We start from the raw sequence: 27,881 nt of genomic DNA, 5'->3' as shown, positions 1-27,881 counted from the left end.
CAAAGTATTCTGACATATATCTTACCTAATGAATTCTAAATAGCATCGTGACATCTCCCCCCTCATGTGTATGTGTGTGTGTGCCAGAATTCAAAGTGAATCTTCTATTTATACTCTCTTCATTCCCCCCTTCTTTTCATTCAGTTAGAGATAGAGTGAGAAAGAGACAGAGAGAGAAAAGAAAGGAAAGGCACCAGAGAACCACTCCACAATTCATGAAATTTCCTGTGCTGCTTTAAATGGCCCAGGACTAGGGGTTCAGACCCAGATCCTAAGTATGAGAAAATGTGCTCTACCAAGTGAATTATCTCCTAGCTAGAATTTACTTTTGAAGTTTAATATAACAAAAATTTTGTTGAGAGGATTCAATCTTTCAATCAATAAAGGCATTCTGAAAGCCCAGTATGCTCATCTATAATGTGCAGGAACATTTAAATCTACTTTTTATTTTTATTAGGCTAGCTTGTTCATAGTTATAAAAAAACAGTCAGCAGAAATCCTTATAAGTTAATTTTCATTCAAAAATGCCTTTTTCATGAAGTGTATTTATTTACCTCAACTATAAATTGTGCCTCTTTTCTCTACATTAGATGGTCATGTATCAGATTTGTACTTTATTTTATTTAGTTTCATGTTTTATATTTTAGTTTACTCTAGAAACTTCTGTAGAGCAGATGTTTTCACTCTTATACTTCATTCATTCATTCATTCAATAAGAAAGATAAGGAATGATAATGAAGTAAATATAAAGATAATTAACATGCAACTAGCCTTTTCAATTTTAATTTTTACGTGTTGAAATAAAAATATAAGTAATTATCATGCTATGATTCTTGTAATTGTTTTTACATCTGAAAATATGTTAACCTGAGTTGAAGATTTTCCTAGGATTCCTAGCCCCCAGTTCTTTATATACCATTCATTATTTAACACAGTGTCATGGATAAAGTAAGAATGAAGTAAATGTGTTAGTATTTGTTGAGTAAAACATTTAATATTTCAGTGCTAGATTCATCAAATGTTCCTCATTTGCTCATACATTTTATAAAGTTACCCATAATAAAACATTAGTACATTAGGGTCTTCAGATTCTAGTGACTTATAACTAATATAAGGAGACAGAAATCTTAATTAAAATATGACACATAGGGGTTGGGCGGTAGCACACCATGTTAAGTGCACATGGCACAAAGCACAAGGACTGGCTTAAGGATCCTGGTTTGAGCCCCTGGCTCCCCACCTCCAGGGGGGTCGCTTCACAAACTGTGAAGCAGGTATCTATCTTTCTCTCCCCCTCTGTCTTCACCTCCTCTCTGGATTTCTTTCTGCCTATCCAACAACAATGACAGCAGTGACAACAACAACAACAATAATAATACAAGGGCAATTAGCCTCCAAGAGCAGTGCTTTCATAGTGCTGCACCGAGCTCCAGCAGTAACACTGGAGGCAATATATATGGCAACAATATGTACTGACAAAAGAATTAAACTTTGAGTTAGGAAATAAGCTCTTTATTTTGGCTCCTCTATTTCCTGAAGTTATAAAAATTAAATTATTTTGGTTAACATTGGACTCTGGGTCTAGGTCTCCTTGTTTTTAAAGATGGAGATAATAACAGTCACCTGACAGTACTGTTGTATGACACCAGTAAAAGCAAGCATTTGGAAAATTGCAAGGGATTTTTTTTTTTTTAAACAATAGTAAGTTCATAGGTTACTTACAGTTAGTAAGGGTAGCATCTAGTTGAGCATGGTAAGTTTCCTTGCTGCCCTGCCTTAATACTTCAACTTGTTGCCAATATATCAGCTTAAACACACACACACACACACACACACACATACACACACTTTGTTATTAAATTTCAGGCTTTAATTACAACCTACAAAAATGTCTTATACATGTCAAGGTTTAATGGAATCCAATATTCAGTGATCCGAACAATATTCATTAAAAAAAAAAAAACCTTTAGGATTTTTTTTTTTTTGCCTCCAGGGTTATAGCGGGGGCTCAGTGCCTGAAATACCAATCCACTGCTCCTAGAAGCCATTTTTTTTCCTTTTTGTTGTTGTTATTGTTGGGTAGGACAAAAAGAAATTAAGAGAGGAGGAGAATACAGAGAGGGGCAGAGAAAGATAGACACTTACAGACCTGCTTCAATGCTTGCAGTGCAACTCCCATGCAGGCAGGTAGCCATAGGCTTGAACTGGGATCCTTCTGCCAGTGCTTGGGCTTTGTGCCATGTGCACTTAGCCTGGTGTGCCACCACCAAGTCCCCTAGAAATCTTGATAACAGAGGTTCCAGGGATGTGTCCATGTAGTACTAGCTGCTGAAACATCATTCCCATGATCAACTTGATGAAACAAAGAAACCTCACCTTCAACCGCATCACATTACAATTGGAAGAAGCTCAGTAAGACATAGATAGATAGATAATTAGATAGATAGATAGATAACTAAATAGATAGAAAATGATTAGAAAGAAGCCCTCAAGAAAAAAAGAAAGCTCAAACCAGCAGCCAATGCCATCTTGGTAGCTATGCAGCATAACACAGGGTTATCCCCAAGAAGGTGTGGGAATTGATCAGGAGAAACCTGGTATAAAACTAAAGCTGTGTGGTCTGCCCAGACTGCCTTAGCAGGCTTCCAGAGGCTAGAGTACATAATGTAACAAGATAATAAGACCCTATTTTGTTGTCAGGGGCCATAAATATGACTAGGGATATAAAGTAAAATCTCTCCCCACCTATGCATGACATATAAACAGCATAACCACAGTGCCAACTGATAGCTGAACAACACAAACCACAAATAATGTGCAAGCTAAGAAACAATGAAAACATGAGGGGGAAGCACACAAAGACATGACATAGAATTCAGAAAATTCATTATGAAGGAAACTAAAGAATTTAAATTTAACATACAGACATAGATTCAAGAACTCAGTAATAATTTCATCAAAGAGTTACAAAATGCACAAAGAAAACTCCAAACATAGCTACAGGATATTAAAGACTCTTTGTATGGAAGTAAGTCTCATAGAAGAGGCCTAGTAAGTAGACTAAATCAGGCTGAGGAGTGAATATCAAAACAGTCATCACACTCTGTGAACTTAAAACTGTTGAAAAATTTTATGAATCATTGACTGTCAGAGAAATGCAAATAAAGACAATAATGAGGTACCACTTCACTCCAGTGAGAATGCAATGCATCAGAAAAGATAGCAGCAACAAATGCTAGAGAAGTTGTGGGGACAAAGGAACTTTCCTGCACTACTGGTGGGAATGTAAATTGGTCCAACCCCTGTGGAAAGCAGTCTCGAGACCTCTCAGAAAGATAGAAATGGGCCTACCCTATGACCCTGCAGTTCTCCTGGGGATATATCCTAAGAAATCAAACACACCAATCCAAAAAGATTTGTGTATACCTATGTTCATAGCAGCACAATTTGTAATAACAAAACCTGGAAGCAACCCAAGTGTCCAAAAACAGATGATTGGCTGAGCTAGTTATGGTACATATACACAATGAAATACTACTCAGGTATTAAAAATGGTGATTTTGGGGGCTGGGTGGTAGCACAGCATCTTAAGCTCATATGGCATGAAGCACAATGACCAGTGTAAAGATCCCAGCTCCCCACGTGCTGGGGGGTTGCTTCACAAGGCATGAAGCAAGTATGCAGGAGTCTATCTTTCTCTCCTCCTCTCTGTCTTCCCCTCTTCTCTCGATTTCTCTCTGTCCTGTCCAACAACAACAACAGCTATAACAACAATAACAACCACAACAATGGCAACAAAATGAGGGGGGAAAAAAGCCTCTAGGAGCAGTGGATTCATAGTGCTGGCACCCAGGCCCAGTGATAACCCTGGAGGCAAAAAAAAAAAATATTACAAAAAAAAGTGATGATTTTGCCATTTTCAGCCATCTTAGATGGAGTGTGAAGAAATCATGTTAAGTGAAATAAGTTAGAAACAGAAAGATGAATATGGGATGATCTTACTCACAGGCAGAAGTTGAAAAACAAGGAAGAGAAAACACTAAGCAGAACTTGGACTGGAGTTAGTATACTGTACTGTCGGGAAATTATAAGAAGCCTCACATAGCACCCTGCATTTTCCTGCCTCTAGAAGCCTGGCATTCCTTAAAACATTAAGCCAGCTCCCCCTGCTCCACCCTGCATTCCTGATACTATGGCCTATCTACATAATCACTGTTTTGCCTGAAAGATCCCCACCCATTCCATTCCTTTGACCTATCTTCTTTCTACCCTCAAGACCCTCCCTGCCTGCAGGGTATTATTAATCCTACCAGTTAAAACCCTCACAACAGTTGCTAAGGAAGTTCCTAACTTTCCAGACCCCTTTTTGACTTTCCCCACCCCTTTCCTAGCCATTTCCATTTCCAACTTGCCACTTCTGGGCCTGCCCTTTAAAAGCCTTGGCTCTCTGATCAATAAAGAATTGCATTTCCTTGCCACCACCAGGAGCTTGGTTCATGAGTCACCTCCCTCGAGTTGCTGAGTGAGTACCAGCCCAGGCTGGCTCTGGTTTAGTTCTCTTCAACCCAGAGAGTACACACCCAGGAAGAGGCACTCCCACGCTAGCCCGGGGTGGGGGGTGTACCTTTGGCATTGTACCAAATTAAAAGACTCTGGGGAGGGGGTGTTGGAGTGGGGAGAGTTCTTGTCCTGGAACATGATAGCAGAGGACCTAGTGGTGGTTATATTGTTGTGTGGAAAACTGAGAAATGTTATACATGTACAAACTATTGTATTTATTGTTGACTATAAAACATTAATCCCCCAAAATGAAATAATAAAAAAGATTAAAAAAAGAACAAAAACAGGAGAAAATAAAGATATAGGAAAGAGATAAAGATATAGCAAAGTGGACAGAGCAACATGACCAATGTTGGTGAACCAAGGCCAATTTAAAAAAGACAATCATAGATATTGCAAATTATATACAATGCTCATGGTAATCCAATGACATTCTTCAAGGAAACTGAACAATTTGTCCAAAATTTGTGTAGAACCACAAAAGAAACAATAACTTCTAGTGAACATCTGAGGACAAAAGGAAATGAATTGAAGTATCATGCTCCTCAAGTTCAGTTTATATTGCAAAGCAATAGTAATTAAAACAACATAGTACTGGAATATAAATGGACACTTTTGGACCAATGGAAGTCCAGATATGAGCCCACACACATAAAGCAATCTAATCTATGACAAGAAGGCCAAAACCAGTCAAGTGGGGAAATAAGTTTTCTTCAACAAATGGTTCTGCAGAAATTGGACAGCCACATGTGGAAAAGTAAGACTAGGGCACCACTTAACACCATGCACCAAAATGGACAAAAGACCTAGATATTAGACAATAAACTCTAAAAGTCTAAACTTTCAAGGGATTTGAAAGAATCAAGTTGGTTAGAATGAGTCAAGGAGGGAAGGAAAAATACCAGATGACCTTACTTAAAGATGGAGTTTGGAGGATTTAGGGGTGGTGGGGGGTAGCACAGCAGGTTAAGTGCACGTGGCGCAAAGCACAAGGACTTGCATAAGGATCCCAGTTCAAGCCCCTGGCTCCCCACCTTCAGGGGGAGTTGCTTCATAGACAGTGAAGCAGGTCTGTAGGGGTCTATCTTTCTCTCCCCCTCTTTGTCTTCCCCTCCTCTCCATTTCTCTCTGTCCTATCTCACAACAACATCAATTACAACAACAATAACTATAACAATAATAAAAAAACAAGGGCAACAAAAGGGAAAATAAATAAATAAATATAAAAAATTTAAAAAGATGGAATTTGGGAGACTGGGACAGAAAGAGAAACAAAGTAAAATGTAAAGTTGGGATGGTGTACTGCAGCAAAGCAAAGCACTCTGGGGAAAGAGTGAAAGAGAAGGGCCTGGGGAGGACCTTTAGGGTCTTAGGTTGTGGGTAAGAATGCTTTCCAGATACATCTCACATGGATATGGGAAATTATACCCATGAGTAAGAAACTATACTGTAAACCAATAAAATGGCAATGAGAAAAAAAAAAAAACCTTTTGTGGAAAAGTAAATAAATATGTATAATAAAGTTAATTAGTAAACATATCCTTGGTGGTCACATGTTAATAAGAACTTAATTTCTGATTTATTTTTATGTGTGAGGTAAAACATTAGGAACACTATCTTAATACAATATGGATCTTTAGTTATAGCAGAATATGCTACATGAACTAGTCTGTACTATATTATAGAATATGTTTTGACTTTTAATTGCTGAATTCAAATCTAGTTTTTAGCCCTTATTATCTGGTAAGATGATCTTTAGTACATGATTTCTCATCCATTTAAAAAAAATTGGCTAGTGCTAGTCTTTGTCTTATAGAGTTGTTGTGATGATTAGATTTATTTAGTCATATAAAGCATATGAGGTGTTTCTAGTTCATTATATTAGGTATTTTTTCATATTTTTCATCTACTATCAAATTACCTTTGGTAAAATATCTAACCATTTCAAACCTCAACTTCATTATCTATAAAATACTGATTATAATAATACCTATATAAGTATACTACTATGGGTATTAAATTAAAGAAGTATAATAATAAAATTTTAATAATATTAATTCATATTACCACCTCAGTCTCTCTCTTTACTGTTATTTTATATCCATATTACCCATAGTAAACTATAATAGCATCCTCTATGGAAATAAATTCTGGAATAAATTAAAATTCCAGGAAAATGTGTACATTTTATCACCAAGAGCATTCATCTCCCTTGGGCTATGCATGTTTCACATCAGTGGAAGCCCCAGAGTCATCTAACTTGACAGTACAGATTAGTGTCAGCATACCTGAAGATGCAGTGGACTACAGGACATCTGGGGCCCATCTCCTCTTCTGCTGATTCACTGGACAGCAAAGAACAGCATTCCCAGATGTTCACTCTTGCAATACCCACAAGACCTAAAACAGATTAAAGAGAGATCAACATGAATTCCTCATGACAGTAATATGGAGCAAGGGAGTAGCAAGGCATAATACAGTGGTGAATAAATGTTATGGAAAGAATGAAATAATTAAATCACCTTTTGTTCACAATTCTTAAACTCTGGGTTCTCTCACAGTACTGGATAACTTCTGTGTGTGCGTGTGTGTGCGCACACACACACACACGCACACACATACCTAGTAATATCTTCATGAAGAAAATTCAAGGAATAATGTCCTATTCCTTGAAGAGAAGTCAACTGTTTATTCCTCATTTAATCAACAAGAGTATCTGGACCAAAGAACATAAAGTATTTAAATGTCCACATGTTCACATATAACTCTTTGAATTCAAGGAATGTGAACATTAGATCATTAATGGTAATCTGTAAGAGTAGTAGTATTTTAAAAAATTGTATTTACTTTAACATTTCTTTGAAAACTATTTTATTTATCTCTGATTAGAATGAGATACTGTCAGGTGTAGACTGAAGTAAAGTGGTCATCCATGGGTTATACTAGCCACTATTTTTTATGGCATGAATGTCCTAGTTAAGGGGTCAGGTGATGGTACACTGGGTTAAGCCCACATAGTATGAATGTCCTAGTCACAGTTATAATATCTGTATATACATATACAATCATAAGTTGAGGAAACAATGGGAAATTACATTGTTAATTTTCATATATTTTATTTGTAAATCTTTTAATGCTAATTTTATGTCCCAATTACATAAGTCATCTGTTAACATTAATAGAGTGATATGAATAATGTTGCAATTTAACTATAAAACATTTTAGCAGAATTAGTTCTTATACCTCTTAACCATGCCCTAGGACAAGGAAGTTTATTATATTTACATATTATTTAGAAATTTACATAGCAGGCTTTTTTTTAAGGCTCAAGCTAAAGCATCCTTCTTGTAGAATTTAACTCTTTACTTCTATTCAATTGGAAATATTTCCTACATTTTCACTAAATTTCCTTATTAACTCAAATTATTTTTCGCAATCTATATTTATTAGGTATACTTCAATTTAAGCTTAATTTTCAAGTAGGATTCTGAAAGTCTACAAGACAAGTTTTGTTCTGCCTAGTGAGTGATATTTCCTCAGTGATTTTTAAATGTTGGTCACTTTAGTTCTATTTCAACTACAGTGATATTTATTTTCTATTTCTTAAAGTAAGATAATTATGTAGTTCTTTCATAGCCCTTACAAAAACATACTTGGGATATATGCAGCCAAACTTATTTCATGCTTTTCTCTTAGCTACACAGGACAATCTCTCCTGCAGTTCTTAGGGTGATACTTTCTCTCCATGCTGTCTGTGCTAAGTGGCAAGCATTGCTTTTCCCTAGTGAGAAGGAAGTCAATAGGCTGTATTTTACTGTGACAGCTGGGCCATTTGACTTGAGTCTTATTACACTTGATGGCTACCTTTAGGGAATATCTCTTTCAATTGTTTATTTTCCAGGTCTTTTGTCAGTTCAAACTACAGAACATAGAAGAGGAGCTCACATTTTACTAATGTGCACTCATAATATGTAAAGTATTTTATCACCTATGAACACAAGAAGATATTTCAGTCTAATAGAATGCACAGATATTTATCAATAACAATATGAAATGCTAAAAAATGAATAAGCTCTACCACTCCACTCATGAATATTATATTTAGGGAATAGTAAGTACACATGAAATAATTTAAATTACTTAAAAGACAAAAACACTAGGGCTCGGTGGCAACACACTTGTAGAGTCTACATATTACTGTGTCCAACAACCTGGGTTCAAGCCCTCACTCCCCACTTGAAGTGGAGAAGTTTTATGGGGGATGAAGCATTGCTGTGTATGGTACTCCTCTCTGTCTCTTTGTCTCACTCTCTGTCTTTCACCTTCAATCAAAACTGGAAGAAAAAAAAGTGGCAAACAGGATCAGTAGAGTCATGCAAGTACTGAGTCTAAAAATAAATTTAAAAAAAAAGACAACAAATGCCAAAATTATCCATTCTGGGCAATGTATTAATAATGGGCACTCATTATAGAAAAGCAATTTAACTGTACTTGTCAAGCGATATACTAAGGTTTTTTGGTTTGGTTTTTTTTTTTTTTGTATTGTTTTTTTCTTCCTCTAAGGTTATTGCTAGGGCTCAGTGCCAGCATTATGAATCCTCTGCTCCTGGAGGCCATTTTCCCCCACTTTTTTTTAACTGGATAATTAAAAACAAAAATAATTCCCAAAAGTCTGGAATTCCATTGTGGCTCAGTTCTGACCATTCATCGGTCTAAATAACTGGTAAAATTCATATTTTCAGGGGGCCAGGTGGTAGTGCAGAGGGTTAAGCACACATGGCACAAAGCACAAGGACTGGCAGAAGGATCCTAGTTCGAGCCATCAGCTCCTCACCTGCAGGGGGATCACTTCACAAGCAGTGAAGCAGGTCTGCAGGTGTCTACCTTTCTCTCCCCCTCTGTTTTCCCCTCCTCTCTAGATTTCTCTCTGTCCTATCCAGCAACAACAACAGCAGCAGCAGCAGCAGCAGCAATAACAACAACAGCAATAACAACAAGGGCAGCAAAAATGGGAACAATGGCCTTCATGTGCAGTGGATTCATAGTGCAGGCACCGAGCCCTAGTGCTAACCTCGGAGGCAAATAAAATAAAATGAAATAAAACAGCCATATTTACAAGATGTTTTAATGTTCAAGGGCACTATAACCAGGTATTTTAAGATAAACTAGGATAAAGGGAGGAAGTTCAAAGAAATAAGAAAAATAATGTCACAGAATATATAAAATAATAACCAAATATTACTCCCTGAATTTTAAAAACATAAGCAACCAATTATATAAAATAAAAATTCAAAGTACAGATATAAACGAACTGTTGGAAAAATGGACTAGATGAGTGGACAAGAAAAATATGAGTTGTCAGTACTCAAGAAAAGCAGTAGGAGGAAAAAATGAGACCATCAAAGATTTATAAGAAATAAATGATGCAATCGAGGATGTAATTAGAATCTTTAAGAGAGAAGAGAAAAAAATTAGAACAAATTTACCTTTTTATTTTTTATACTACACTTTATTTTTCTATTTTCTTCTTTCTCACTTTATTGGGGGATTACGGACTCATAATATACTTGTTAACTCACAGGTACAATCTCTTATCTCTCAGGAATAATTGTCTAGGTGTAGAACAAATACTTAACATACAATTGCACACTGCTAATCGTAGGAAGCAGTGATGTAATAGTCAGCTGAGTCCACACCAGAATCCCAGGACACAGGTGAGTGCTTGCTGTACATTCCACTGCCCCATTGCTCCTCTCCCGTGTGCCACCCATGATTTTTTTGGCCTTTGCTCATCTTCAGATACATAAAATAATGAAGATTCTCTCAAACATACTTACAAGCAAAGTAGAAGGACAGATTGTTAGCTGTTAGGAAATAAGTAGAGGCAATTTTTTGTCTTTTGCACACACAAAATCTGAAATACATCTTTATGAACACATGAGATGACACTATCTGAAAAGGTGTCATTTATCACTAGAATTGCAAACGGATCATTCTATGAAGCTGTTACTATTCACTCTGGAAATGAGGAAAAGCAAAGCATGTAAATGTATAAAGTCTAGCAGAATATGGACAGGAAAGTCCTATCTTTAGGCATTTACAATCCTCTGCTATATAAATTAAAAGCTCATGCCCCTTTCTAGAAATGGAGATGTACATAGAGAAACACTTGCAGAAATTTTTAATGATACTTTCCAGGAACCAATTAATGATTTTCAGCGACCAAGCTGAAGATGCTACCATGACATCAACCTGACTTCCCTGGGCAGACGACCTCAACAATGCGTTCTGGAACTCCACCTCCCCAGAGCCCTACCCCACTATGGAACAACAGAAACACTCTGGGTGTATGGATCGACCTACCAATGCCCATGTCCAGTGGCGAAACAATTACAGAAGTCAGACCTCCCACTTTCTGCACCCCATAATGACCCTGGGTCCATACTCCCAAAGGGATAAAGAATAGGGAACCTTCATTTGAAAATAATAACAGTTTTTTTTTCTCTTCCAACTTTGTATATATTTAATAAATTTCTCTTACCTAACTGCCATTAGGACTTCAAGACTAGTAATGGTGATAGGGAGCAACCCTTTCTGGTCCTTGATTGAAATGGGAATGCTTTCAGTTTCTTGCCACTGATAGTTGGCTGCAGGTTTGGCATATATAGATGCAACTAAATAGAGGATTCTTCATTAATTATCATGTTTTAATATTTTGACCATGAAAGTATGTTGAACTTGTGTAAGGCTCTGTCTTTGTACCTATTAAAATAGCCATCTGGTCTTTGGCTTTCCTTTTGTTGATGTGGTGAATAATATTTATTTATTGATTAACATTAATGAGCCTGTTTTGCATTCCTAGGACAATGAAAATTATCTGTCATTATTTTAAAAAATGGGGGAAAAAACCCAAGGAAATGGAAAGATGTAACATGTGCCTGGAATGGAAAAATTAACATAATTAAAATTACTATTCTATCCAGAGTTACATACAGATTTAATGAAAACCACATCAAGGTCCCACCAAATTCAAATGAGAGAATAAAACAAAAGTTACAAAGATATATCTGCAATCAAAAAATAGCTAGGAAGGCTAAGTCAGTGTTGAGAAATAAGAACAAAAATGGCTGCATCAAGCTTCCAGATCTCAAACTGTATTATAGTGCTATAATAATTGGGGAAAAAGGGCCAGGTGGTGGCACACCTGGTTAAGTGCACACATTGCAGTGCGCAAGGACCCAGATTCAAGCCCCTGGTACCCACCTGCAAGGAGAAAGCTTCACAAGTGGTGAAGCAGGGCTACAAGTGTCTGTTTCTCTCCTCTCTACCTTCTCCTCCCCCATTCAATTTCTGTCTCTCTCCAATAATAAATAAAAAAAATAAAATAATTGAAAAAATCCTGTGTGGTAATGGAATGAAATTAGACACACAGATCAGTGTAATAGGATTCAGAGTCCAGAAATAAGCCCCTACGCTTTTTTGACTAAGGGTCCCAAAACACTGAAAGGAAAAAAGGTGAACCTCTTCAATAAATTGGGTTGAAATGTGCAGAAGGAAGAAATTAGACCAAGTACATTTTACCTCACACAAAAAAATAAACTCCAAAGATTTGGATGTTAAACCACAAACTATCAAATACTAAAATAAAGCATTAGCAGAACTTTTTTCAAAGTAAGCTTTTAAAACACCTTTGATGAATTAAATCCAACTGCAAGGGGAAAAAAAAAGGATATACAAACAAACTTGGGACTACATCAAACTGAATTTCTGCATAGCAGAAGGAACCATCACCAAATCAGAAAGGTTCCCTATGGAACAGGAAAAGATCTTTACATGTCATACATCAGAGAGGAGCTAATAACCAAAATATGAAAAGAATACACCAAAGTCAGCAACAAAAATGCAAACAACTACATTAGAAATGGGAAGGGGACATAGACAGAGTCTCCAGAAAAGAAGAGATCCAAAAAACCAACACACATGAAAAAATGCTCAATCACTGATTATTAGAGACATGCAAATGAAGACAATAAGATACCAATTTATATTCATTAGTTATTGAGAGATGTTGTTCAAAAAATGGTCTTATTTAGACTTATAAATTATATGAGTATTATAAATGAATATTCCATTATATGATAATCTTTAATGTTATAAGAGTTTATTCAATCAAAACTTTAATGTGAAAATCCTAGATTAACTGTTTTTATTTTGTTATGTAAATGTTAATTCAAATGTGGTATGAACATTATTGTAAAACTTTTATGTACCACAGTTTAAGTTATTTTAACATAATGATACTATTAAGATGAACAAAAACTCTTTCATATAAAAATAAAGAAATAATTAGTTTTGTACTTTTCTTAGTTACCAGTTTACATAATTAATGAAGGTGCTTTTGTAAATTTTAACTTTTTTGGTTTTTATATATTATTTTAAACCACAAGTGAATTGTCCTTTTTTCTTTAATGATAAATGAGTGGAAATAATCCTAGTTGGTTATATTTGGCTACAAAAAAGCAGTAACTATTGTGCTTTAGAGTCTTTTGGTGGTGGGAATAGTGTTTATGTACTTTCCTATTAAAGTGTAGTCATATAAACCACTATTCAATTAATATGAGAGGGGAAAAATTGATCATATGTCTAGAACTTTTTAAAACACAACTGAATCTTTTTAATACATAGGCTGAGTCTTTGATATGTTGACTCTCTCAAAAGCCTAGACCAGGGAGAACAGAAGCAACCAGTGGCACAGCTATATACAAGATGCTGGGTATTATACAGCAAACCCTAACAAAGGGACTTTTCAAAGTTAACCCAACTACCAAATAATGTGATGATAACAATAACTATCCATTGTCTTCTTGAACCCTAAGACAGCAGGAACTTCACATTTCCACTATAGAGCCTATATTTCCCCCAGTCCTGGAGCCTTAGGGTGGAGCCCACTTTCCTCCATGCTTCTCTCAATTCATATCAAATAATATTGCATCCGCGAATGATAACCTAATCAAAGCAACGAGTGCCACCCCCGCATGCTTCACTTCAGACTGTGTCCAGAGACTTCAGGTGTGGAATGACAACTCTTCAGCTTCATCATTCAGGTGAGACTTTTCCTTTCATAGTATTCTCTAATTCCATTCCAGGTGGTGACTCCCCAATATAGTCCCTAAACCTAGATCTAGACCAGGTCCCCTGAGATAGAGCATATGTTCACACGTGTCCATAAACCAGGAAAAATATATACCTGAAAGCAGAAGTACACAGAGTCTGCAGAGAGTACCCCCACCCAACACTTCATCTGTACTATTCCAGCCTTTAGGTCCATGACTGGTCAACAATTTGTTTGGCTTTGTATGTTAACTCTTTTCAGCCACCAGGTCCCAGATGCCAGCATGATGCTGACCAGACTTCCCTGGACTGACAACCCCACCTGGAGCTCCACTTCCCCAGAGACCCACCTTACTAGGGCAAGAGAGAGGCAGACTGGGAGTATGGATCGACAGTCAATGCCCATGTTCAGCGGGGAAGCAATCACAGAAGCCAGACCTTCCACCTTCTGCAACCCACAGTGACCCTGGGTCCATACTCCCAGAGAGGGATAGATAATGGGAAAGCTATCAGGGGAGGGGATGGGATATAGAGATCGGGTGATGGGAATTCTGAGGAGTTGTTAATGTCTCCTTTCTTAAATTAAAAAAAAAAATTATAGCAAGGCCAAGGATTCAGGGGGTAAGGGACAGGAAACTGAGCAGCTATTGCAGGTTCAGTGCATGATAGTGGAGGACTTCAATTGGTGCTAAGAGTGGTGTGTAGACACCTAGCAGGGGAGATAAAAAACTGTACTCATGTGACAACTGTTTGTAATCTATTTCTAATAAAAATATTTTTTAATTATTTATTTATTTTCCCTTTTGTTGCCCTTGTTGTCTTTTTATAGTTGTTGTAGTTATTGTTGTTGTTATGGATGTCATCATTGTTGGATAGGAAAGAGAGAAATGGAGAGAGGAGAGGAAGACAGAGAGGGGGAGACAAAGACAGACACCTGCAGACCTGCTTCACCACCTTTGAAGCGACTCCCCTGCAGGTGGAGAGACTGGGCTTGAACCAGGATCCTTACACTGGTCCTTGCGCTTTGCGCCACGTGCACTTAACCCGCTGCGCTACTGCCCGACTCCCAAAAATATTTTTTAAAAAAAGGAAAAAAAATGTAACTCAGATAAACATTCTTGAAGTAAAACTTAAGAGAACATATCTAAAGTATATATTTCTGTATGTATAAACTATATCTCTACAAGACATATGTATATTACACACACACACACACACACACACACACACACACGAACACACAGTGCATAGTTTAAGCCTAGGAAAACAGTACTAGAATAGTCAACAAAAAGGGAAATCACTAGTCACTGACATTAGGGAATTAATTTACCAGAGCTAGGTGGTGGTGCACCTATTTGAGTGCATATGTTACAATAAATTTACCTGGTCTCAGAATTATTGACAACAACATTGACTGTTAAAAAAAAAAGTAGAATATTAGATGATTATTTTTGTTTGTTTGCTTTTTTCTAGATAGATACAGAGGCAGAAAGGGACCACAACACCAAAGCTTCTTTCTGTGCTGTGGCAGCTGGGCTCAAACTTGGGTAGCCCACATGGCAAAGTTAGTGCACTAAGTGGGCTGTTTTATTGGCCCTAGACGATTATTGCGGGGGTTCAGGAAGCCATTTTTTATAGATTTTTTTTCTATTTTTATTGGACAGGACAGAGAGAAATAGAGAAGGGAGGTGAGATTGAGAAAATTGAGAGGAAGAGAGAAAAGATAGACATCTGCAGACCTGCATTACTGCTTGTGAAGCATCCCTTCTGCAGGTGGGGAGCTGGAGCTGGACCCTGAATCCTTGCACATGGTGATATGTGCACCTCCCCAACGCCCAACGCCCTGCCTGATATCCTATTTTCTGTACACTTTGCTATGTTATTCTAAAGTATTCAGGATGCATAATCTGGGGCAAATATTAATCTATGTTTCCTGTAGCCACTATAATAAATGGCCACAAACTTGATGACTTTAGCTAAGAGAAGTTCATTCTCTCACAGTTCTAGAAACCAGAATCTTAAAGCAGTATTCCTGAAATGAGATGAAGGTATTGATAGAGTACTACCTCTGGAAGCTCTATGGGAAAATATGTTTCTTTCTACCTTCTCATTTCTAGTGACTGCTGAAGTTCCCTGACTTGTAGTCATATCTCTCTTAACTTTTATTTTCATAGTCACACTGACCTCTCTTATATGTGCCATGTCCCTCTGAATTCTGTTGTCAGAACAGATTCTGTTTAAATGCTACTTATAACATTCAAACACTTTTGATTGCATTAAAGCATAGATCATCTCAGGTAATCCGCCATAATTTATTACTGAATCTCAAGGTCCATTTTATTATATATGCAAAGGCCTTCATTTCGTCAAAAAGATAGAATTTATAATTCCCCCCACAAATTAGAAAGGAATTAAAGAAACTGTAAACAGAAAGCTGAGACATTTAGAAAATTGACTAAGTAATAACCTCTAGTGGCCTGTGAAAAAAACCCAGATTAATTTTGCCTTAGAGTACTCACTCTCAGGCCGAAGTTGAAAAACAAGATCAGAAAAGAAAACACAAATAGAACCTGAAATGGAATTGGCTAATAGCACCAAAGTAAAAGACTCTGGGGTGGGTAGGTGGGGAGAATACAGGTCCAAGAAGGATTCAGACGACCCAGTCGGGGTTGTATTGTTATTGGGAAACTGGGGAAGGTTATGCATGTACAAACCATTGTACTTACTGTTGAATGTAAAACATTAATTCCCCAATTAAAAAAAAAGAAAAGAAACATACTTCAGGTTGCCCTTCTCCGCCTCTGCCTCCAGCCCCGCCCCTTCCCGTCTGGAAAAAACAAAACAAAAGCCGTCAGGAACTACATTTCCCAGAAGGCTCTATGCTATTTCCGTGCACGCACCAGCGCTCTGCTTTCCGACTACCGCTTTTACGTCAGATTCTATAGCTCTTTCCGCTAATTTTCTGAATATGGGGGTTTCTGCATCCCAGCCTTTTGAAACACTGAAGGTCGCTGACCCGGCCCCAGACTCTGCAAAGCCCGCGACGGTTACTGCACCCGGAGCGCCGACAGCTCCAGAAGAAAAACCCCTATTTAATAACTGCTGGAGCTGCCGCGTGCTCTCTGGGTCCGGGATGACGGGGGCGGGCTTTTACGTGTACTGGGTGGCGAGGAAGCCCATGAAGATGGGATACGCTCCAAGTCCAGGAAACGTTATACAGATGGCCTTCGGCATCAGTGAGAGTCGGGGCCCACGCTGCTTAGGGCGGGAGAGGGAGAAGGGGGTGCTGCCACGTGGGGCCCTGGGGCAATGGATCTGGTCTCCTTCTGAAGGGAAGCGCCCTTAACACACAAGGGAGAAGTGGCTGGGACACTTGCCATTATTATTATTACTCACGATATTTCTTAAGAATTTATGTAAAACTTTTAAAGTCTCCTTTGTAACAGTCGTTACTCGAGGTAAATAGGATTGTAGTATTCTCATTAACTGCACTATAAACTGAGGCCTATAGAGAACTAAGTATCAGGTTTAAGGTCACACACACCCAGGGAGTGACAACAGACTTGTTCCCAGCTTTAGCTAATACCAAGCTTTTTATTATTATTTTTTTTTTGCTTCCCCCCCCCCCCTCCTGGTTTTAGGGAAAGCCTGAGCAAGGTTACTTTATCCTGTAGTTTTGAATTCAGATCTTCTGGGTTCAAAGTTAGCATATCACTAGATACACTGAAGTGTTTTTTTTTTTTTTTTTTTGCCTCCAGGGTTATTGCTGGGGCTCAGTGCCTACACCTTGAATCCACTGCTCCTGGAGGCTATTGTTTTCCCCTTTTGTTGCCCTTGTTTTAGTCTTGTTGTGGTTATTATTATTGTTGTTGATGTAGTTGTTGGATAGGACAGAGAGAAATCGAGAGAGAGAGGGGGAGAGAAAGATAAACAGACAGCTGCAGACCTGCTTCACCATCTGTGGAGCCACTCCCCTGTAGGTGGGGAGCCGCAGGCTCGAACCAGGATCTGTCCACTGGTCCTTGGGCTTTGTGCCACCGCCAGACTCCCAGTACACTGTAGTCCTTATCTGGAGGTTTACTAGACAAATGCTAAAAACTATCTTCTAATAAAGTAATAGTTTTTAGCTTTTAAAGCTATTTATTAAGTGAATAGAATTCTAGGTTCTTTTACCTTCTGTATTATAACTAGACTGCCCAGATTCTTTTAAATACCTGTCCTGTTGCTTAGAAAGCTCTTTGTTTTCCCCCTCTGAATTTTTCTTTTCGTAGTGGCATGCTTATGTAAGAGAATACTACTATATACTTCAGTAGTGTTGTGAGGGTAAATAAGATTATATTTATATAAATATGTAAAAACACTTGCTAAACCAAAGAGTAACATATATGTAAGATAATGTTTTCTTCCTAGGCATTGCTTGTTGGGGTATAGTGATCCTGGCAGACCCCAAAGGAAAGGCCTACCGAGTTGTTTGAAAATATCATCAATGGATTTGTCATCTTCTATCCCTATTTCCTGAAACGCAGAGCAAGCCTGGGATTTAAGGATGTTTTGGATAGATACATGAACGTTGACAGACTTCAGTTCTGCAGTTACTACAAGGCTGAAAACACAAATATGGACTGTCATTCTTTAACCAAAGGAGTGTATAGCCTTCTTCTCAGGTCCCATGGAGGGCCAATAAATCTCTAAGAGAACAGATTCTGTTGTCCTATCTGGGGAATGAGGGTGGCTTTTTTAAATATGGAGGAAATGAAAAATTAACTGTTTTTTACTTCTCCCAAAGTATCTACCCAACCCCCAAAAGATATTGTGTAATATTAGAAATACGTGAAGCTTTTTTAAATCTCTATTATTCATACTTCCCATGACATTGTCAAATTCATCACCTTGTATGAATTGCATGTCTACTCTAAGCTTATTGTTTCATTGGTGGTAATTAGCCCTTCAATAAAAATCCTGTCTTCCCCAGCACCAAATGGACAGGAATCATATAACTTGCCATGACTGATTCAACAACTGTAATGGAACCTAAAATTTAATCTAACTTGTTTTTTTTGTGTTTGTGTTTCAGAGCTAGGCTGGCTTCAAAGAAGCAAGAATTGCCTTTATGAAGCAATTACATAATCATAAAAATCAGTACACAATAATTACTAAAATATTTGGAAACTCTTCTGTAATTAAGTAATTGATGCTTTTTGCATAAGTACTGAAATGTTTCTCTGATAAAAAATTGAAATGCTTTTGAGATAAGGACTCAAAATTAGTTCATTTCTAAGAGAAGTCTGCCTCCCTTTTTTCCTGCTCTGATAGTTCTCTGTAAAGTTATATATAGTGTGTTTTTTTTTTTAGATCAGAAAGATAATTAAATTCATCTACAATCACTGTAAGTTTAAGAACCTTTAGAGCAGTTACTTTTTCTAGTATGTGGAAATACCTCAGTTTGTTAGCTTCACATACTGCATAAGATTATTCTTACATTATCTACATCACAGTTTATGGTATGACTATTTGACAATAAGCAACTGAGAAGGAAAAACATTTCAACTTAGATAACAAGGTATTCTTTATATGAAATGCACAATTCAGTTATATGCTGTTAATATAGTTGAAAGGGACCAGAGGCCCAAAGCAGGAAACTTCTGTGAAAAACAGTTAAATGTGATTGTACAGGCTCTAAAATACCAATGTTTTTGTAAGAAAATAATTTTGTTGATGGATGGAAATTTGCTTATGTTAATCCAAAATCATGAGCCTTGGTTTTACCTGCTATTGATAGAATAACTCATATTTAAGTATTACGACTTTTTCCCTAAGGTGCTTTCTATTGCCACCAGGGTTATAGTTGGGGGGGGGGGGGGCTTGTCAGTGCCTGCACAATGAACCCTCTGTCCCTGAGTCCCTTGTTTTCTCCCTAATATATATATATTTACTAGATAGGACAGAGAAGGTAAAATGAGGGGGAGGGAGAGAGAGAGAGTGATATTTGTAGACCTGATTCACCACTGGTGAAGCTTCCTCCAGGTAGGGGGTGAACCCATCCAGGTCCTTGTACATGGTCATGTGTGCACCACCACCTGACCCCCAAGTGTTACAACTATCACATGACATAATTTATGCTACTATGAAACTATTAGCAAATAACATTTCCCAAATAAATTTCACTTGCTCACTAGATGTGTTACCAAAGTATGCCTGGTTCATCCCACCTTGGAAACAGTTTACCAGATGTGATCTGTGTTATTCTGCCATGTCTGAAGAAATGGGAATAATCATATTCCCAGAATAGGTTAGTTGGAATTTCTAGTGTTACAAAAATTGCTATGATTTCTACTGTGCAAAACCAGAGGGTTTTGTTTTAGAGCTGAGTCTAATCTTCAGAAAGAAGATAGCACCTTTCTCATGCAATGGAGAAATTGCACTTAACTGTTCTGTTATCTTTTCGTTGGTAATGAAGTGGGGTGAATACAGTAAACAAGGTCAAGAATCAATGGACTGTACTCCGTAATGTAAGACCAGCAGCTTAATAATGATTTATGGGCCTTAGAATCTCTCTGTACAGCATAGAAATGAGAGTTTACACATAATTGACTTTACCAAAAGAGAGAAGAGAAAAAGTACAAAAATAGTAATTTAAGAAAATGTTCCTACATTTTTTTAAATTATAAACCACTATGAACATACTTGTGAAACACACACTTTTCATTATGTCCAAGATACCTGTTAGTTTAACCTTTAGTGTATGTAAGCTCATATCTTGAGAAAATCAAGACATATTATCTCCTGTGTTATACACTGAATTGTGAATTGTTGCCAAATGTATTTGAATATATTAAAGGGCCCCAAATATAGGCTGATCCTTAGCATCTTTTATTATTATTTTTTTCATGTAGATCAACTACTGATACAACTGTTAGTAGTAGTGAAGTATCCCAGAATCAAATTTATCTAAAATTTCTCCTGGAGTCTGGGAAGGTGGTTGGAGCACCTGTCTCATGTATGAGGCTCTGTGTTCCATCTGATAATACCTGAGATGAGCTAGGAAAACTAAACAGATAATGGAGTAGTACTTTGCTCACTCTTCCCTCTACCTTGTCTTTCTTTCTGAAAATAGGTTTATTTAAAAGAAATTGAGGTAGTAGCTAGTTGTTAATGTGCATGCTTGAGACACTCCTGCACCACCTGAAATAAAAAAATTTCACCCAACTTAAACCAGTTACAGAGACTTATGCTGACTCTGGAGGTTAAATATGTCCGCCATTATTTGTACTTCCATTCTCAGGTTAGCATTTTCTCTTTGCTATTTTTAATTCCTAGTCTGTCTGATTTAGGAAACTCTTAAATGAAGGGGGTTGGTTTGACGATGTAAATGTATTTTGCTCCTTACTAAAATAACATGTTCAGGGCAAGCATATGTTCAAGTATTACATCAAACTAGATTTACCTTCAACTGACTTATTGTTGGGACTGCATGGATCAAATTCACACTTATCAAATCTTGAGATCAAAAATAAGTAATTTTGAATTGAAAAACTACTGATACTCTTGCCCTGATTTCATGATTATATAGATGTTAGACACAGACAGGAAAGGACCTATAATTATACATCTTTCATCCTAAGAAGCATCATAAGAGCATGGGAAGAAAATAAGTCAGTCTTCTAAATACATGTCTCAGTGACTTGTCATTCAAATGTAAATGGTGTGTAGAGAAATAGCTTCAAGGGTAAAAGTTAAATGCAGCAATGTCTGGGGTGGGCCATAGGGCAGCAGGTTAAGTGCATATGGCATGAAGCTCAAGGACCAGCATAAGGATCCTGGTTTGAGCCCCTGGGTCCCCACCTGCAGGGGGTTCACTTCATAAGCAGTGAAACAGGTCTGCAGGTGTCTTATCTCCCCTCTCTGTCTTCCCCTCCTCTCTCAATTTCTCTGTCCTATCCAACAAAAATGACAGCAATAATAATAACAACAATGACGATGATAAGCGACAAGGAAAACAAAAGGGGGGGAACAGCCTCCAGAAGCAGTGGATTTGTAGTGCAGGCACTGAGCCCCAGTGATAACCCTGGAGAAAAAAAAAAAAAAAACAGCAATGCCACTGGAAATCATTGTTCAGTCCAGTGTGGTAAGCAGCATTGAGCTGGTTTCTGAAGTTGTCAGTTCCTGGATTTACACCTCTCACATTAGGTGCTGTTCTGAAAGATGTTCATGGATATAACTAAGGCCCTAAGTAGACTAAGGTGAGGAGATGATGAAGATGGACTGACTATATGAGTCTAAAACATAGTTCAGAGATAGGATGATTGTACTTCATGCTACTCATCCCCACAGCTAAATAATCATGCTTGGTTGCTGTTAAATAAATGATGAATAAGTGAATAAAGAGTTAAATAAATTAATAAGGGAACAAAAATTATTCTGTTAAGAAATTTAGTGGGTTTTTTTATCCTATATTAAATGGACAGATACAATAATTTCTTTTTGTCATGACAAGGGCTTCCCTACTCCAACTTTTTTTTTTCCACAATGAGAGGGAAAGATACCATAGCAGAGTTTCCCTCAGTGTGGTGGTGGCTGACCTGTTTACTTTTGAGAGACCAGAGCACTTCTCAGATCAATAATGCAGTATTGGAAATTTGAATAATAGGCCTCAGGACTGCAAGTCTTTGCTCCACTGCTGAGTATCTTAGTATTTTTTCCCTTTTTTAATTTTTTTCCCTTTTGTTGCCCTTGTTTTTTATTGTTGCTGTTATTATTGTTGTTATTTATGTTTTCGTTGTTGGATAGGACAAAGAGAAATGGAGAGAGGAAGGGAAGTCAGGGAGAGAGAAAGATACCTGCAGACCTGCTTCACCCCTTGTGAAGTGACCACCCCTGCAGGTGGGGAGCCGAGGGCTCTAACAGGGATCCTTACGCTGCTCCTTGCGCTTTGCCATGTGCGCTTAACCCGCTGCACTACCGCCCAACCCCCAGTATTTTTTTTCTTAAAATTACTTTAATTAATGATTTAATAATGTTTTACAAACTTATAAGATTACAAGGGTATAGTTTCACATTGCATTCACTACCAAAGGTCTGTTCTCCAGATTCCTCTAAGTACTTAATTCTCATTGAGAGACAATTTGGTGGTTGTTATTTTTGCAAGTTCAAATACTTTAATTATGTTCCACATACGATTAAAACCACCCACAGTTGTCTTTCATCTCCTTAGTCAGTTTTTTTTTATAATGATGCTAGTCCAGAGAACTCATTAGCAATGCAGATTCTCAGTTGCTTGCCAGACTACTACTGAGCCAGAAGTCCTGGTAGCAGTCCCTCCATCTGAATTTTAACAAGCCCTCTGGGTGATTCAGAGTAACATTTCAATTTGAAAAGCAGTGGTAAAACTGAACCTGACTAATTTCTATGACAGATCCAACTGTAATGCAGTGGAAATAATATCTGATTGAAGTCATGAGACCTAGGTTCTGAACTTAGTTTTGTTACCAGTTCCTAATACACCCTTGGGCAAGTCAGTTGACCTTTTAGAGCATAAATATTAGCATCTATAAAGTCTGAAAGTCAGACTAGGCAATTTCTAAGTTCCTTTTCCGCACAAAGATTCTCTCATCCCATTTTTGTCTAAGGGAGAAATACTCTCTGATATGAGAAGATGTAAAAAGCTAGCAGTAGGGAACAGAGAGAAACTGAAAGTGCCCTAGTGGGTATGTGACATTGCTATAGAAGATTGACTATTGCTCCTGCATGTTCACTCCTTAGCATCCTGAAACTTCAGATAATGCTACACAGGCATTTAGCAACCCTTCACCCCAATTAGTGCACCAGTCCAACCAAACAAATATACAGGAAAGGGAAGTTGTCCATGCTGACCCTTTCATGATCACAGCATGCCCTGAAGCATGAAGTGTGATTACCCTTTTCTATTCTGTACAACTGTCCAGGCATGCAGATGAAATGTGGGAAGGCAAAGAAGGACTGAGATTGGTGGTGACTATGGGCGCATGTGTGTGTGTGTGTGTGTGTTGCTTTTTCTGCATTTCCCTTTTATATTTACTGAGAACCCAAATGGGAAATCCCTCCTTCAGTTTTACCCTGCATAATACTGATTCAGTGATGTGAATTAAATTAAACATGATATGTTACGCAATTTGTGTCTAGAATAACAACAAATCTCAGCAACGGGAAAAATTACCATCAGTGAGTGGGCAAAGATAACTGATAATAGTGCACATTCTATCCTGTAACTAGAAATATTAGATAATATATGTGCATATCTCTGTAAGTCATATTCCCTTGTATATGAAGTTAAGTGGACATAATCATGCCCAATAGATTAATTTTATCACTATTGACCAACTACAGAAATAATGATTCACCTTAGGGCCATGAGCTGGCTCTGTCAAAAGAAAGTCCTGGACTTTGGTCATGTTATTACCAAAAAGTTTTCAATGACAAGAAGAAACCTGCATTTCCTTCATTTTCAGCACAAAGATTCTCTCATCCTTTAAGTCTAAAGAAGAAATATTCTCATATATTTGTGTGTGTGTATGGCATAACTACTTTTAGGTAGCTCAGATGCTCTGATCTTTTGAGATTCAGTTTAATATGAACTTACTAGACTTTGCTACTATATTTCAAGTACTCTTCTTGGGTATGTTAGAAATATTGCAGGGTTCCTGATGCAAAGAATTTGAGTGTCTTATGGGAGAAACATTCATATAAAAATTATTGTAACATAGTAAGAATTATAAATTGGATATATGGAACCAGGAAAAGGATTCTTACAGGTTTACTAAACAGACAGAAAATGAGTTTGATACCTTACCTGGAGCAAAGCCCCAGTCACCAGTAAGACAAACTTTTGGCCTCTGTCTGGCCCCACCAGGAAGATAAGTAAAGAAGACTTATGTCAAGAGGAAAGGCTACCAACAATCCTTTCCAGGCATGTCAACAAAGTCTAAGGGAAAAACTCAGAGTTCCTTGACTTGAGGTTGCTTTAATCAGCATGCTGTGTAGCCATGCTTAGAACTGTGACAGAGAACAGCAAAATGCCTGTCAAAACCATTGACAAGTAAAAGACAGGCAAATTGAGGGGGAGGTTTGCTCTCCATCCTCACCAGCCTGTGAACACCTGTTACTAGAGGAGCAAGCTGAGAGACACATTTGGCACATGTTGGCAGCACCAGCAGAATCTGCCCATCATGACAAAGTGAAAATTTGACTCTTACTCTGAGGATTCTGCTGTACAAAACCATTTCCATTTTCTTTGCTGTAGAGTTGTTAGAAGTGAGAAGAGTGTGGTGACTAGACAGTCAATAAATGAGAATAGATAACCAATCTCCTCCCCTTTTTAACCAAAGCACTGCTTAGCTCTAGTTTATGGTGTTGCAGGGGAATTGAACCTGGGACTTCAAAGCCTCAGGCATGAGAGTCTCTTTGCATAACCATTAAGCTATCTCCCTGGTGAAACTTCTTGAGTTGATTTTAGTATGGCTAAATCTGGGAAGACTGGCTACATTCCTTTTTATATAAGAAAATTCACCTTGGGAGTCAGGTAGTAGCGCAGGAGGTTAAGCGCAAGAGGCACAAAGCACAAGGACCAGATTAAGGATCCCGGTTTGCGCCCCTGGCTCCCTACCTGCAGGGGAGTTGCTTCACAAGCAGTGAAGCAGGTCTGTAAGTGTCTTTCTCTCCCCTTTTTTGTCTTCCTCTCCTCTCTCCATTTCTCTCTGTCCTGTCCAACGACGATGACATCAATAACAACAATAATAACTACAACAACAATAAAAAACAAGGGCAACAAAAAGGAAAATAAATAAATAAATATAAAAAAAGAAAATTCACCTTAACCTCATCTGTTGGGAGTTCTTTAGTTGTTATTTATACTCAAGTGAACCTCCCACCAGAGCTCCTTAGGCCTCTCTATATTCTTGGTGTACTTTGTTGACATTCTCATATATTTATATACTTGATTCTACAGTAACCCAAGAGAACGGGCAGATCAAGAAATGAAGGTAGTTTTCAGGTAGTTCAGGTACCATATTTAACAATAAAAAACAGATTTGAGCTCATATATTTGGCACACTTATAGTAATTCTCTAAGGATTCATGGATACCTCTATTATAATACAATGTTTTGGATAGGGCATAGTTTATGTTGTGCCTTTCCTAAATCAAGAAATTCCATTTGTCTTCAAATGTAAGTGCACAGACTGACTTGGGAGCCCAAGGCTCCCAAGAGGGCAATGCAGACAAAGGTGTGGTGTAAGAGTCTGCCAGTTGGAATCTTTATGTTCTTCAGGATATATTTTATTTTAATCTCAGCATCCTAATTTGTAAGATGATGATAATTATACTCACCAGGTTTTGTGGGTGTTAAGTGTAGTTAATAACTGTAATGACTAGACAGTCAATAAATGATCATCAATACATAATTTGTTATAGTGAAAAAAAGTCATCACTCCTGTCACCTGATAATGACTCAATATATGAATGCATACAAAGAATTACTGTTACTGTCTCTGAAACTGGTGTTTGGGGGGTATGATATGAATTAAAAGATGCCAGCAAGGCAAAATTTAAAAAAATTAAAACCTGCATATTATTTAGGGCATGTTTGTTTGCAATTTGACATTTTCATCTCAAATTTTACTTTAAAATATTTTCTTTAAAATAAATACAAAAAAAAAGAAAATTTTAAGAGAGAAATGACAAACTCTATCTAGAAAAAAGTTTACTTTGTGGGGCTCTAGAATTGGCTCTATAAAAGTACCAGCTGTCGGTTTGTTTTATTATTACTTGGTTTAAATATATCCATGGCTGAGGGGGAGGAGGGCAACTGACAGCAGCTTTGGCTTCCTGCTATGCTTGATGCTTACTTCACCAAGTTGGTTGTGTGACTGACATGCTCTTCTTTGACATAAGTTCTAAAAGAAGTCCCTACACTGAATTCTTTCTTCTTCCCCCCAACTTTCCGGGGGGGGGGGGAATCAAGGGTATTAATTGTTTAAGGTATAGTTATTGACACATAGGTACAACTTCTCTCACCTCTCCAGTGTCTTTGAAACATTCACTTTGAGTCCTTTATTAGCTTTCTCATCTTGCACATAAAGTTGATTGTACCTTTCTTGCTTACTGCATATCATTTTTAGGTACTGCCAGATCAAATAAGATAGGAGGGCCTGTAAGTCTTTGAAACAGTGTATAATACCCTGCTAGTGTTACTTCTATTATCCAGCTGTTCTTTCCAGAAATATGTAGAAAATGCTTAAGAGATAAAATGATGCTGCCAGGTATTCCAAACACAAAACTTTCAAGTTATCCCATGTTTGTATAATGCTGACCCTTCTCTTTTGAAACAAAATTAGCCCTTAAAAACATTGGGGGTATGTAGGGAGAAGGACTTAGGTGATGGTGCTCCTGGTTAGGTGCACTTTACAGTACACAAAGATCAGGGTTCAAATATCTCCCCACCTGCAGTGGGAAAGGCTTCAGAAGTGGTGAAGCAGTATTGCAAGTCTGTCTGTCTATCTATATCTCCTTTCTTTTCCTCTCTCCCTTTTTACCCCTCTCTCCCCTCCTTTCCTCAGTCCCCATTCAATTTCTCTCTGTCCTTTCAAATTAAAAAAAAAAAAAGTGTGTGTGTGTGGGGGGGGTGGTAATGGTCATTGGGAGTAGTGGATTTCTCATGCAGGTACTGAACCCCATGCGTAACCCAGGTAGCAATAAACAAACCACTTCTGGGATACTGATTATGAAGAAGAATCATGGTTTCTTAGAATGTTTTCTCTGAAAGATAAGATTGTTTTGTAGGACTTACAGCTTTGAATACTTACAATCAGTTAAACCATTAGGTCAACTTCTTCCTTCTCCAGATAGTTTGTTTGCTGGTCTACATATTTTTCCTTCCCTCTGACCTTTGACTTGAAATATGATCATTCCTTCCACAAGGATTTTGTTTAAAGTTCCTCAGTTTTTTTGAGAACATAGCCAGACATTCTCTTAGCATCTGGAGCTAAAGAAAACATGCCATACAGACTACATAGTCCACTATATACTTGAGATATATTTTGGTGGCATGTGATTTTGAGATTTGTTAATGTTGATGTTATTTCTCCAAATTTTGCAGTCTATAAGGTATTATATGAGTTACATGTTTTTAAAATTAAAATAATATTCAAATAAGGTCCCAATTTCTCCTGTGTTTTGTT

At 37.6% G+C, this 27,881-nt stretch overlaps 1 protein-coding gene and 1 long non-coding RNA gene across 2 annotated transcripts in view; one reads left to right on the top strand and one right to left on the bottom strand.

Annotated features, from left to right (window-relative positions):
• Window positions 1-16,482, bottom strand: part of LOC132540876 (uncharacterized) — a 43,458-nt gene extending 26,976 nt beyond the window's left edge. Inside the window, exons 1-2 of the long non-coding RNA XR_009552014.1 lie at window positions 16,451-16,482; window positions 6,849-6,941 (exon numbers count right to left, since the gene is read on the bottom strand). This is a non-coding gene — a long non-coding RNA (uncharacterized LOC132540876). The remainder of the gene's footprint in view (window positions 1-6,848; window positions 6,942-16,450) is intronic.
• Window positions 16,483-16,596: 114 nt separating this feature from the next.
• DMAC1 (distal membrane arm assembly component 1) lies at window positions 16,597-18,370 on the top strand. The gene is made up of 2 exons (XM_007524780.3): window positions 16,597-16,907; window positions 18,082-18,370. Exons 1-2 carry the CDS (start codon window positions 16,640-16,642, stop codon window positions 18,144-18,146), a joined length of 333 nt encoding a protein of 110 aa, XP_007524842.1. The 5' UTR covers window positions 16,597-16,639; the 3' UTR covers window positions 18,147-18,370.
• The last annotated feature ends 9,511 nt before the right edge of the window (window positions 18,371-27,881 follow it).

This window comes from Erinaceus europaeus, chromosome 10 (genome assembly GCF_950295315.1).
Source record: "Erinaceus europaeus chromosome 10, mEriEur2.1, whole genome shotgun sequence".
Classification (NCBI taxonomy): domain Eukaryota; kingdom Metazoa; phylum Chordata; class Mammalia; order Eulipotyphla; family Erinaceidae; genus Erinaceus; species Erinaceus europaeus.
Note: the sequence above shows the minus strand (reverse complement) of the source record. Positions and strands in the feature narration are given on the sequence as shown.